We start from the raw sequence: 13394 nt of genomic DNA, 5'->3' as shown, positions 1-13394 counted from the left end.
CGGCTGTTCCGAACAGCAGGTCTGAACGCTCCCTCGATGAGTGAGCCGGCTAGCCCCAACGGGGGATGACAGCGGGCGTGACGTCCGGACGGAATGACGTCAACGCGTTTCACATTACGAAGATGTGCAGCTTCATCTGGACGTATAGGTGGCGTGCGAGGGCTCCTTCTTATTACCGTCCGTTCCTCGTACACGCCCACCCAGCTAATCTATATAGAGGAGATTCTCCCCGTCTGTGTATGTCCAGATTGTCGCCTGTTGTTTGTTTACTGCTCCATATATGTAGCAAGATTCTTTTATGTAGCTGTAAAGACCCTAACACACGATCTCTTAAATATACAGCCAATAGATTTGAAGCATTAATAAAAATAATAATGCAAATAATAAAGACGATTGATGTCCCTATTCCTTACAATGTAAAAGTATGGTTAAACCATCAAACAATATAAATGTGCAGTCAAATAGGCTCAAAGGTATTTTCTCACAATTCCTTACAATGTAACATCTGTTCAATGCAGGTAATATTTATATAAGCCAATCTTTGTTCCGCTTATCTTGCATAACAGACATCAAGGCAATGATTGAGTGGGGAATACATTTAGAACATCAATCAAACCAAAAGGGAAAAACAGGGGAGGAAGGGAAGGATACAGGGAAGGGGGGGGGGAAGGAAGGAGAGAAAGAGGTATGCATCCACATAATAATTAACCTCTGTATAAGAGTCTCTAGATATGTATTATCTGTGGTGGCCCATAGTATACTTAGATAAAGCAAACATAGAGGAAATTATATATATGGGTCACAGGGATAGCTGGTCTGCACCCATGAAAAAGAAGGAGCCCTCGCACGCCACCTATACGTCCAGATGAAGCTACACATCTTCGTAATGTGAAACGCGCTGACGTCATTCCGTCCGGACGTCACGCCCGCTGTCATCCCCCGTTGGGGCTAGCCAGCTCGCTCATCGAGGGAGCGTTCAGACCTGCTGTTCGGAACAGCCGTGTAGGAGGAAATAGGTGCACCTAGATGGCCGGCCATCCACCCACTTGAGGAGTGCCTTCTGGAGTGCAGAGATCCCGTAGGAAGTGTCCGGTATCATGTGCAGTGGCAAGTGGTGCAGATCACATCACAGGTGACATTACACTTCGGCAGTATCTGTGGACTCCCATACAGGACCCGGAAGTGGTAACATACTTGACCACCTTCATTGCGTGTTTCTGCTCATCAAATAATATGCTAGCCACTGTCTTATTTACCGCACTAGCACTCACTTGGACATATCCAGAGTACCATCACGCTCATTGAAGCATCCTGTCATATACATTCTTTGACTTTGCTACTCCAGCTTAACTTTAGTATGTTTATGGCTAATATACTCCCCATCTGCTTCATGATTGGTGTCTGACATCAGGGCCTATACCAGCGCCCCACTCCACGGCTTCCAACTCTCTCTCCTGTCCTACCCCATTCTCTTCACTCACCCCCTCTTCACCTCACCTTTCCCCCTTCTTTCCCCTTCCCCCCCATCAACCCTGGTTCGAGCCGCCCCCCCGGGGGGATTGATGTCTGCTTTGCAACCTCATTCAGCATAGCTGAACACTCCTCAATGTAGTAGGTTGCGCAGACATCAATTGCCTAGACATCCGGACGCTTTGTTTGTCTTTGATTACATGTTGTTATGTCCCCCCCGTCTGTGTAGTTGTGTTGATCGGTCCCATGTTACCGATCAATTTTATTAGGGTCATGAATTAATCGGTTTATGCTCTTTTATCTACATGTATTATATTTTTGTACCACAATAAACACTTGTTTGATACCATATATACTCATTTGGATTGCCTTTCCTTTGAGCCCCACTTTTTCTCGGTACCCCTTCTGTTTGGGACAATTGTTGTTTTGCAGACGTTCAGGGGCTGAAAGGCAACCACAGGTCTAGGGTACATACTATATATTTAATACATGGTTTAACAAGCTTCCTTACATCCAACTTGATTTAATTTTGCATATATTATACAACATTCGTAATACAAAACCTGAGAAGGCATAACGTATAGTACTGATATAAACGTTAATGGCCTAGTCCAGCCTACCTCGGTTGGGTTCAAGCTGTAGGACTGGAAGGTCACCACTTTAACTATGCTTCTTACAGTATAAACTATGAGTATGGAAATAATGTTGGGAAAGGAAATTAAAAATAACAAATAACCAAAAAGTAATGAATATCAGAAATATTGCTCTACACCGACTAATTGCTTAGGTGAATGGTCACAATATTTCAGCCTGAAGGGTAAATTTAAATTTTACATTCTTTTAGGTAATTGGAGGCTCTGGGATGGGAAATCCAAATTTTCCATTTTTTACTGAAAGTGGTTATGGAGTGGTTTTTATAAGCTAGCATCAATTCAAATTGTGCCTGGGTATTCAATCTAGTTATGGCAGTAAATAGATTGGGTGCTTCTGTAGATTTCCAGAGATAAGCTGTTGTAAGTCTTGAGGCTATTAAAATGCGGAGCACAATTGTTCTATGTATAGAGGGGTGTTTCTCAAGGTCTATACCTAGTAGGGCTAAGGCGGGAGTAAGCGTGGAAAGGTTTCCTGTAATATCTGCTATAAATGATGAGACTGAATTCCAAAAGCTTTTCAGGGTTTTGCAACTCCAGAGGGTGTGTATAAGATTTCCAGTTGGCTCATTACACCTCCAACAAATGTTGGGTGTGGATGGGTAGATTTTGGATAATTTATACGGGGTTAAATACCACCTGTTAGTTATTTTTTGAGCATTGTCCCAATGTTCTATACACGATGAGGATTTGTGGATTATTTGGAATTATTTTTTCCACTGGTCCCATGAGAAGTTTTGACCTAAATCTCTTTCCCATTTTAACACATGAGCATTTTTATTATCTGGACGGGCGGAGAGTATCCCATAGAAAAAGGAGATGCCTTTCTTTGTATGGTCCTCATGATAAGACAGATATTCCCATATTATAGATGGAAATTCTATCACATCATCAGGATTGAAATCTTTTAAACGTTTGCACTTTCCAAGCTTACTCCTAATAGCTTCCATAGGGTTCAAGGGTAGATTTTTATATAATCTGATCCATCCATCTACTGAAAAGCGGATTCTACAATAGTTAATCATTTCTGTAGGGAGGCATATTTTAGATTTTTTTTTTAATATGTCTAGTTTTAGAAAGTATGTTTTTCCAAGCAAATAATGTAGTTTTAATACTCAGTAGATTTGGAGTGATTACTTTAGGGAGAATGGCTGTGGCTATTGCTAGTGCATATAAGTCAGAATTATTAGTAGATTCTTGTTCTATGTTTAGCCGTAACTTCTCTTTTTTAGGGTAGAACCAATATTTCATCTGGTCTAAAATGGATGCATAGTAATAGTTCTTGACATCTGGTAGATTCATTCCTCCATTAGCTTTAGCGGTGGTGAGGTTTCAGAATGTGACTCTAGGTCTTTTTTTATTCCATATAAATTGCTTAAGTTTGGTATTCAATTGCGTGAAGAACTTGGCAGGTATAGGGATAGGGAGACATCTGAAATAGTATAGAATTTTTGGTAAGGTTTGCATCTTGAACGCGGCTATTTTGCCGACCCAGGATAGATGTGTTTTTTTTTATATTCATTAGGTCTCGATTAATTTGTTCTAAAAGGGTAGGGAAGTTTACGTCATATATTTTAGTTGGAGGTGAGGTGAGTTGTATTCCTAGATATGTTATCAAGGTATTGTCCCAATCAAAACCATGTTTTGTCCTTAAGTCTATAATTGTTGTGGCAGGTATATTCATAGGTAGGATGCGACATTTACTTTGATTGATGTTGTAGTATGACACCTCTTTGAATTTATCTAGTGCTGTAATTACTAATGGTAAAGAAATTTCAGGCTTGGTTAGTGTCAGTATCATACTTACCAACTTTTTGAGATGGGAATGAGGGACACCTATCAGCAAAAGTATGCAGGCATAGGACACACCCCCTACCACGCCCCTTAAAGGAGATTTGTACAAAAAAAAAAAAACAAGATTGCTTTTTTACCACTACTATTCCTTTATATTGGCTTTTGTAATTTATAACTGCAGGAATTTAGAAATCAGGTGAAAGGTTTAGCGCTGGGAAACTCTTTTTGATGGATAAAAAGTGCATTTTATATACAACTATATAGATCAGATTAAAATGACGGACAAATGAGGAGGAATGAGGGACATTGCTCCAAATCAGGGACAGTCCCTCGAAATCAGGGACAGTTGGGAGCTATGCAGTATTATGTCATCGGCAAATAAGCCTAATTTGTGTACATCTTGGCCAATGGTAATACCTTTGATTACTGGGGAAGAGCATATATATTCCGCTAAAGGTTCTATCGCTGGGGAAAATATTAGTGGGGATAAGGGGCAACCCTGTCTAGTCCCTGCATAAAGTTCCTCTAAAGGTGGGGATCCCACTTATTCCCAGACAGGAAGTCTCTATGGAAGACAGGAAGTGATGTCAGGTACAGACAGGAAGTTCCGGGTGAGAGGTGAATCGGGAGGAAGTAGAGAGAAGACATTGCTGGAAGTGGCAGCAGAGGAGGTAATAAGATTATTATTATACAGGTTTTATATAGCGCAAACAGTTTGCGCAGCGCTTTACAACATAATAAGATCTTATTTTCTATTTACACCCAGTAACCCCCTGTCATGTCCGTCCTCTTCCTCCATAGTCACTGTGATGTCTTTTATCTCCAGCAGATGATGATACACACATATATAGTGTGGAGACCTAGATTAACCCCTTCAGGGACAGAACATTTCCCCACTTACGGGGCCGGTGTTCTGTAGAATAGTGCAGATCGTCAGATAATGCCTCTGATGATCTACGCAAGCGCAGTATGTAAGGCGGCCACAGGGCACCCAACCATCGGGGGGACTACAAATCCCAGCATGAGCCATCCTATGTGGGGCCGGGGGTGCTCTGACCTGTATTCCTACAACACCTGCAGAGTCAGCTGGGGAGGACGATGTGAACTCTGTACATGTGATCTATTGCAGGGGTCTCCAAACTAGGGTTGCTACCTTTTCTTCAAGCCAAACCCCAACACTTTAGCGGCGCACAGCAATTTTATTTTTAGGGGGAACACTGTGGACTCTGGTGTAAAGGGGAACTCTGATGTAAAGGAATAGATAGGAAGAAGTTCTGGACAGCTGCACTCCGAAAAAATTGCCTTTTATTCAAAAAACAAAATAAAAAATACATGCCATAGGAGAACAGAAGAGCTATGATTAAGCACTGTTTGTAGTGTGAAACGCGTAAGCTCTTCTGTTCTGCTATGGCATGTATTTTTGATTTTGTTTTCTGAATAAAAGGCAATTTTTCGGAGTGCGAACTACTTCCCATCTATTGCTATATGCATTGCCAGCACCTGTGGCTTCTAAACTGGTGAAGAGGTTTACTATTGTTTGACCTTAATGGAGCGGTGATACCTCCCCTTCCCTCCGATGTAAAGGAGTTACTGCTCACCAAACCTCCAACTTACAGAGTTCCCAGCATTCCTCCTTAAATTAGGGTCCTTAAAGCCCCCTTTACATCAGAGTCCACAGGGCACCCCTTACCTCAGTTTACTCACTTGCGTGGAGGCAGGAGAGAGAAGGGAGGGAGGGGGGAGACTTCAGTTACAGACATTGGATGAGGAGCTCACTCACCCGAGGATGGAGGCTCATGCATCAACACCTTCCGTCCACCATGTATCTGAGCTGAGTTGCTGAGCTTCAAACTTCCAGCCCCACACATCCCTTTCCTGAGGCACAGAACACTGGGGATTGGTGTGTGGGTGGGCAGACAGAGGGGTAGGGGTAGGAGGAGGAGGAGCAGATCAAGCCCTCTCTCCTGTCCGTGAATGGGGCGGGGCCTCTTGTGCACACCTGTGTATTTGTTGTACTTGATTACTTGGGGAGCCACAGTCCATCCTGAATATTATATCCGGGTTTCAGATGGTCTGAAACCTGGACACACGATTTAAAACCCAAACACATCCAGCCCGCTTGTGCCTTTTCCCTGGCCCGCGGCTCACCCAGACTCATAGCATTGCCGATCTGCTGCCTTTAAAAGCAGCAGTTTGGCAGTATGACTGGCAGGTCCTGCCAACAAAGCTGCTCCCCCACACCCTCCCATGCTGCCACGCTGTGCTGAAGATTGGCTTCTGGGACTGCCTGTCCTAGCAACCAGTGAAGTCATCAGCGCAGCACCTCCCGGCGTCCCGCCCGCTGTTTGTATTAGAGATCCTTCCACATGTGTAGCAGCGGGCGGGAGTCGGGAGGTTCAGGAGAGCTGCTCGAGGCAAATGGCAAATGTACATGTACAGGAGACTCTGCTGGGGACGCTGATGATGGGGAGACTGCTGGGGACACTGGTGTGGAGACTGATGCTGGGGACACTGATGGTGGGGAGACTGCTGGGGACACTGATGGTGGGGAGACTGCTGGGGACACTGATGATGGGGAAACTGCTGGGGACACTGATGATGGGCAGACTGCTGGGGACACTAATGGTGGGGAGACTGCTGGGGAGACTGCTGGGGACACTGATGGTGGGGAGACTGCTAGGGACACTGATGATGGGGAGACTGCTGGGGAGACTGCTGGGGACACTGATGGTGGGGAGACTGCTGGGGAGACTGCTGGGGACACTGATGGTGGGGAGACTTCTAGGGACACTGATGATGGGGAGACTGCTGGGGACACTGATGATGGACTGATGATGGGGAGACTGATGGGGACACTGATGATGGGAAGACTGCTGGGGACACTGATGGTTGGGAGACTGCTGGGGACATTGATGATGGGGAGACTGCTGGGGACATTGATGATGGGAAGACTGCTGGGGACACTGATGGTTGGGAGACTGCTGGGACATTGATGATGGGGAGACTGCTGGGGACATTAATGATGGGGAGACTGCTGGGGACACTGATGATGGGGAGACTGCTGGGGACACTGATGGTGGGGAGACTGCTGGGGACACTGATGATGGGGAAACTGCTGGGGACACTGATGATGGGCAGACTGCTGGGGACACTAATGGTGGGGAGACTGCTGGGGAGACTGCTGGGGACACTGATGGTGGGGAGACTGCTAGGGACACTGATGATGGGGAGACTGCTGGGGAGACTGCTGGGGACACTGATGGTGGGGAGACTGCTGGGGAGACTGCTGGGGACACTGATGGTGGGGAGACTTCTAGGGACACTGATGATGGGGAGACTGCTGCGGACACTGATGATGGACTGATGATGGGGAGACTGATGGGGACACTGATGATGGGAAGACTGCTGGGGACACTGATGGTTGGGAGACTGCTGGGGACATTGATGATGGGGAGACTGCTGGGGACATTGATGATGGGAAGACTACTGGGGACACTGATGGTTGGGAGACTGCTGGGACATTGATGATGGGGAGACTGCTGGGGACATTAATGATGGGGAGACTGCTGGGGACACTGATGATGGGGAGACTGCTGGGGACACTGATGGTGGGGAGACTGCTGGGGACACTGATGATGGGGAAACTGCTGGGGACACTGATGATGGGCAGACTGCTGGGGACACTAATGGTGGGGAGACTGCTGGGGACACTGATGGTGGGGAGACTGCTGGGGACACTGATGGTGGGGAGACTGCTAGGGACACTGATGATGGGGAGACTGCTGGGGACACTGATGGTGGGGAGACTGCTGGGGAGACTGCTGGGGACACTGATGGTGGGGAGACTGCTAGGGACACTGATGATGGGGAGACTGCTGGGGACACTGATGATGGACTGATGATGGGGAGACTGATGGGGACACTGATGATGGGAAGACTGCTGGGGACACTGATGGTTGGGAGACTGCTGGGGACATTGATGATGGGGAGACTGCTGGGGGCATTGATGATGGGGAGACTGCTGGGGACACTGATGATGGGGAGACTGCTGGGGACACTGATGATGGACTGATGATGGGGAAACTGCTGGTGACACTGTTGATGGGGAAACTGCTGGGGACACTGATGATGAGGAGACTGCTGACGGGGACACTGAGGATTTGGAAACTCTGCTGGGGACACTGATACTGGGGAGACCGATGATGGGGACACTGATCCTGGGGAGACTGATACTGGGGACACCGATGATGGGGACAATGTTGATGGGGAGACTCTGATGGGGACACTGATATTGGGGAGACTCTGATGGGGGACACAGAGGTGCGGAAAGGCTCTAATGGGGACACAGATGTGTGGAAGGGTCTGGTGGGGACACAGACATGTTGAAAGGCTCTGATGGGGGATACAGATGTGCAAGGAGACTCTGACAGGGACACAGACATGCGGAAAGGCTATGATAAGATTGTTTAAATTTTATTCATTTATTTATAAATAAATAATTTTTTCGGCCCACGAATATTTGTAAAATCTACAATGTGGCCCTTGGGCTAAAAAGTTTGGAGACCCCCGATATATTGAATACAAAGAGGGGCAGCATTCTGTGCACAGGAGGTTACCATGTAGTGGTGACAGGTCCGGTAGGTGGAGGATTCTGCCTCCGCGTTTTGCTAATCGTTGGATAATGCCTCTGACAATTTATGCATGCACAGTGTTGATGTCTGTGGTTTACAGCCACTTTAACCACTTAAAGGCCGTGCCTATTTTTCAAACTTGTTTTTTCACAAGTTAAAATCATTTTTTTTTGCTAGAAAATTACTAAGAACCCCCAAACATTATACATTTTTTTTCTAACACTCTAGAGAATAAAATGTTGCAATACTTTCTGTCACACCGTATTTGCGCAGCGGTCTTACCAGCTCACCTTTTTTGGAAAAAAAACTTTAATTAAAAAAATAAGACAACAGTAAAGTTAGCCTACTTTTTTTTGTATAATGTGAAAGATAATGTTACGCTGAATAAATTGAATACCCAACATGTCACGCTTCAAAATTGCGCCCGCTCGTGGAATGGCCACAAACTTTTACCCTTAAAAATCTCCACAGTCAACGTTTAAAAAAATCTACAGGTTGCATGTTTTGAGCTACTGAGGCGGTCTAGGGCTAGAATTATTGCTCTTGCTCTACCGATCGTTTCTGCACGTGAGCTCGTCGGGACGGGGCACGTAAATTTTTTTTTTTTGATTATTATTTATTTTACTGTTTTTTTTACCTTTTATTTTTTATTTTTACACTGATCTTTTAAAAAAAGAAATTGTGTCACTTTTATTCCTATTACAAGGAATGTAAACATCCCTTGTAATAGAAAAAAAGCATGACAGGTCCTCTTAAATATGAGATCTGGGGTCTGGGGTCAAAAAGACCTGAGATCTCATATTTACACTAAAATGCAATAAAAATTTATTTTAAAAAAATGTCATTGAGCTATGGGCGGTAGTGACGTTTTTACGCCCTACAATGGTATGGAGCCAGGTGGGGGCCACCTTCCCCTCACTCAGCTCCATGCCAAGGAGGGGAAAGGACCTGATCACCTCCACCTCTGCCAGCGGCTCCGGTAAGCGGCGGAGGGCACCGGAGCGCAGGGGGAGGCCTTTCCTGCTACAGATAAAAGTGATCTCATGGCGAATCCGCCGCTGAGACCAATTTTTTCTGAAAGCGGACCACCGGCTGAAGAAGTGGATACCGGGGTTAGGGCAGCTAGCTGCTGCCATAACAATGATATTTCACTTCAAGGAGCCGCCATTACATGACGGCGGGCAGTCCGTAAGTGGTTAATACAAGCACACCTGATATTACAAAAATGAAAATCATTTTGGGGCTACTACTTCTGCTGGTTAAAGCACTCCAGGTACCAGGTGATGAAAACATGTCCCTGCCAAAAAAGCCTTTTTTTTTTAATGGAACACATCACAGAATAGTAGAATGGGGTGCTGCTGGTGTCTGTAAGAAAAGCTCATTGTAAAAAAAGAACAATTTCACAGCCAAAGTACACTGTGTCTAAGTATACTGCTGATGATGCTGTCTTTGAAAACCATGTTGGTTTCCTAACACCGTGTACAACTTTAGGGCAAATTCACATCAGCCACTGTGTTACAATGCAGCGTCTGGTGTGCGGTGCAGTACGGCGGGTGCACCACAGTTCGTTGCACTGATCTCCGTGCATCAGACTGTTCATTTTTTGAATGAGAACTGCATTGAAATGTCACTAAGACATTCCATTAAGATCGGTTGCCGGCCACACAGTGTGAGGTGATGGATTGCCTTGCACTGCACTTGAGCTGGAAAGAAGTACTTTACGTACGTCTGCCATACTTTTTTCAGCACACACACACTGCCCGCACACAACAGCAACACAATGGTGTGAACCAGGCACACCAGAGACCAGACATTTTGCCTTGTCATGCAGTGGGACTGCACTGAGATTGCGCCCAGTGCAGTCCCACCGCATCCAGAGTGAATATACTCTAAAAGAGGAAATTCACCCTCCGCCCAATATTTCCCCCACCCCCTTTACTTGATTCTGGGATGGTCACAGTTCAGAAACTCACCCACACAGCGGATCCAGCGTTGTCCTGCTGTGATCCTCTTCTCTGCAGCTGCCGCCGGGTACCGTGTCACCATGTTCCTCTGTGACATCATCTGGAGGCTTCATTGGCTCTGCCGGGTTCTGGCGCAGCATTCCGATGACACGCCACTATGCTACACTGCGGATGTTAACTATGGTAGCAGGTGCTGCATATATACTTTAATAAAAAGGTGTACTTAATAATATACTGCAAAGAGACCACTATACACATACAGTAGCACAGACCGAGCTATCTGGCACTGTGCATGTGAGATAATAACAACAGGACAGAGATACTTCTGTCACCAGACTTCAGACACACAGAAGCTGCAGTAGTAAAACATAGCTCCCAACTGTCCCTGATTTCGAGGGACTGTCCCTGATTTGGAGCAATGTCCCTCTGTCCCTCATTCCTCCTCATTTGGTCTGATCTATATAGTTGTATATAAAATGCACTTTTTATCTTTCAAAAAGTGTTTCCCAGTGCTAAACCTTTTACCTAAATTCAAAATTGCTGCATTTGTAAATGTTAAAAGCCAATATAAAGGAATAGGAGTGGCAAAAAAAGTCCTTGTGGATTTCATTAACCTTTTTTTGGGTTAATTGTCCTTTAAGGGGGTGTGTCAAGGGTGTGTGTCAGAGGGGCGTGTCCTATGCCTACATACGTTTGCAAGTAGGTGTCCCTCATTCCCATCTCAAAATGTTGGGAGGTATGGTAAAATGTTTAGAACTCGGGGACACTTGCTAATAGTCTCTGCCTCTGCCCTGGATGAAATACAGCAGCAGCTTCTGCATGGAAGGTCATGTGGTCCAAATCTGTCTCTATTTCCTGGAAACTCCCCTTTATAAAGATATTACAGTTCTCCAATCTAGGCTTCTTACACAGATAGCAGAGACAGGAAGTATCTTTATATAACCAATTAGGTCTGTAATAATTACCAAGCTATTTACAAATAAAAACAGTAGAGGAAAGCAGCTTCCTACACATGTGCCAATTCTCACTGGGGCAGCTCACCTATCTCAATATTGTACAACCAATACAGTCCAGATAATTCTCTGTCTACAGAAAACCTGTATAGATCACATGACCACACCAATAAGGATGGAGGAGGACCGGAGTCACGTGACTGAGAAGATACTAAGCCTCACCCTGGAGATCATCTACCTGCTGACTGGAGAGGTGAGGAGGATTCTGGGAGGTCACATGACATCACTCTTATCTCTATTAATAAAACACAGACCTGACCAGAGAGGTGAGGAGGATTCTGTGAGGTCACATGACATCAATCTTATCTCTATTAATAAAACACAGACCTGACCGGAGAGGTGAGGAGGATTCTGGGAGGTCACATGACATCACTCATATCTCTATTAATAAAACACAGACCTGACCGGAGAGGTGAGGAGGATTTTGGGAATGTGACATGATATTACTGTTTTTGTTCTAATAGAGTTTTCCTCCTGTGAAGTCTGGAGATCATTTGACCTTTACAGTGCTTCTACCTCACTCCCTAAAACCTGAAATAAACAGCAAAAAGAAGATTCTAGAAGTCACCAAGAAGATGATGGCGCTGCTGACAGGAGAGGTGAGCGGTGCTGGGAATTCTGGGACATTATCCAGTAACAGACAAGGGATGTGTCTGGATGGTGACTGTATCATTGTGTGTGTCAGGTTCCTATAAGGTGTCAGGATGTCACTGTCTATTTCTCCATGGAGGAGTGGGAGTATTCGCTCACTGCGTTTATTCAGAAAAGGAAGGGGTCAGTAAATTACATATTTATCAGCCCCTTCCCCTGCTCTCCATTCTGAATGGATCCCCTGGAGCATCTGGTGAGAGAGGAGGGGAGCTGGCAGCACTGTGTGGATGAGGCGGGTGGCCAGAGAATCAAAAGGCGGGGCCCAGGCAGTGGAGAACAGAGGAACAGGGACAGAAAGGGCAGCAGCAGCCTTTACTGGATCCGGTGCCCTGGATTTTCCTCCAGCAGCAGCTGAATGCCAGCAGGGGGGGTAACCAAATTTCAATTGTTGCAGGTGGGAAATACAGAGGATTGGTTCCAGTAAATGCTGCCACAGCTGCTCCTGTCCAAGTGCCAGGGTCTGCAAGGAAGGATTGTCATCTACCTGTCACCTGCCTGCAATTGACGGGGTGCTAACTAACGCTATAAGGTGTCAGGATGTCACTGTCTATTTCTCCATACAGGAGTGGGAGTATTTAGAAGGACACAAAGATCTCTACAAGGACGTCATGATGGACAATCAGCCACCCCTCACATCACCGGGTAAGAGGAGACTTTATTGTAAAGGAGAGAGCAGTACGGAGGGTCCATCTAGATCCCCCATCATCTGATAAACACATAGAAACAATGTATTCAGTCAGTGTGTGTGTTTCCTACAGATGGATCCAGTAATGGGAACCCACCAGAGAGGTGTCCCCGTCCTCTGTATTCCCGGGATTCCACACAGGAAGATCACACCATCCCTCACCATCATCAGGTAGATGAGGAACAATCACTGATAGTATCATTAGGATCTGTACATTATCTGCATTGTTACAATTTGTTATTTTAATTATGTTTTCAGAGTGGAGACGTGAGAGATTCTAAAGTTGATATTAAAGAAAAGATAAAAGAGGAGGATGAGGATGTGGTGATGGAGGAGTCAGAGTCTCTAAAAGGACAAAAAGATCTGTACCAGGACACCATGGTGGAGTCATCCAACTGTAGAAACCCACCAGAGAGATGTCCTCATCCTCTGTATTCCCGGGATTCCACACAGGAAGGTCACACCATCCCTCACCATCATCAGGTGGGTGAAGTTGAGGGTCTGGAACATAAAGTGATTGAACATTCTGACATGTG

The 13394-nt window shown here is 45.6% G+C and overlaps 1 protein-coding gene across 1 annotated transcript in view; it reads left to right on the top strand.

The window, feature by feature from the left end:
* Positions 1 to 13394, top strand: part of LOC141121575 (uncharacterized) — a 167489-nt gene that overhangs the window by 24975 nt on the left and 129120 nt on the right. Inside the window, 2 exon segments of the mRNA XM_073611210.1 lie at positions 12932 to 13029; positions 13117 to 13341. Coding sequence (XP_073467311.1) covers positions 12932 to 13029; positions 13117 to 13341 — 323 coding nt within the window.

Source organism: Aquarana catesbeiana, unplaced genomic scaffold, assembly GCF_042186555.1.
Source record: "Aquarana catesbeiana isolate 2022-GZ unplaced genomic scaffold, ASM4218655v1 unanchor225, whole genome shotgun sequence".
Taxonomy (NCBI): domain Eukaryota; kingdom Metazoa; phylum Chordata; class Amphibia; order Anura; family Ranidae; genus Aquarana; species Aquarana catesbeiana.
This window is presented reverse-complemented; position numbering and strand designations above follow the sequence as displayed.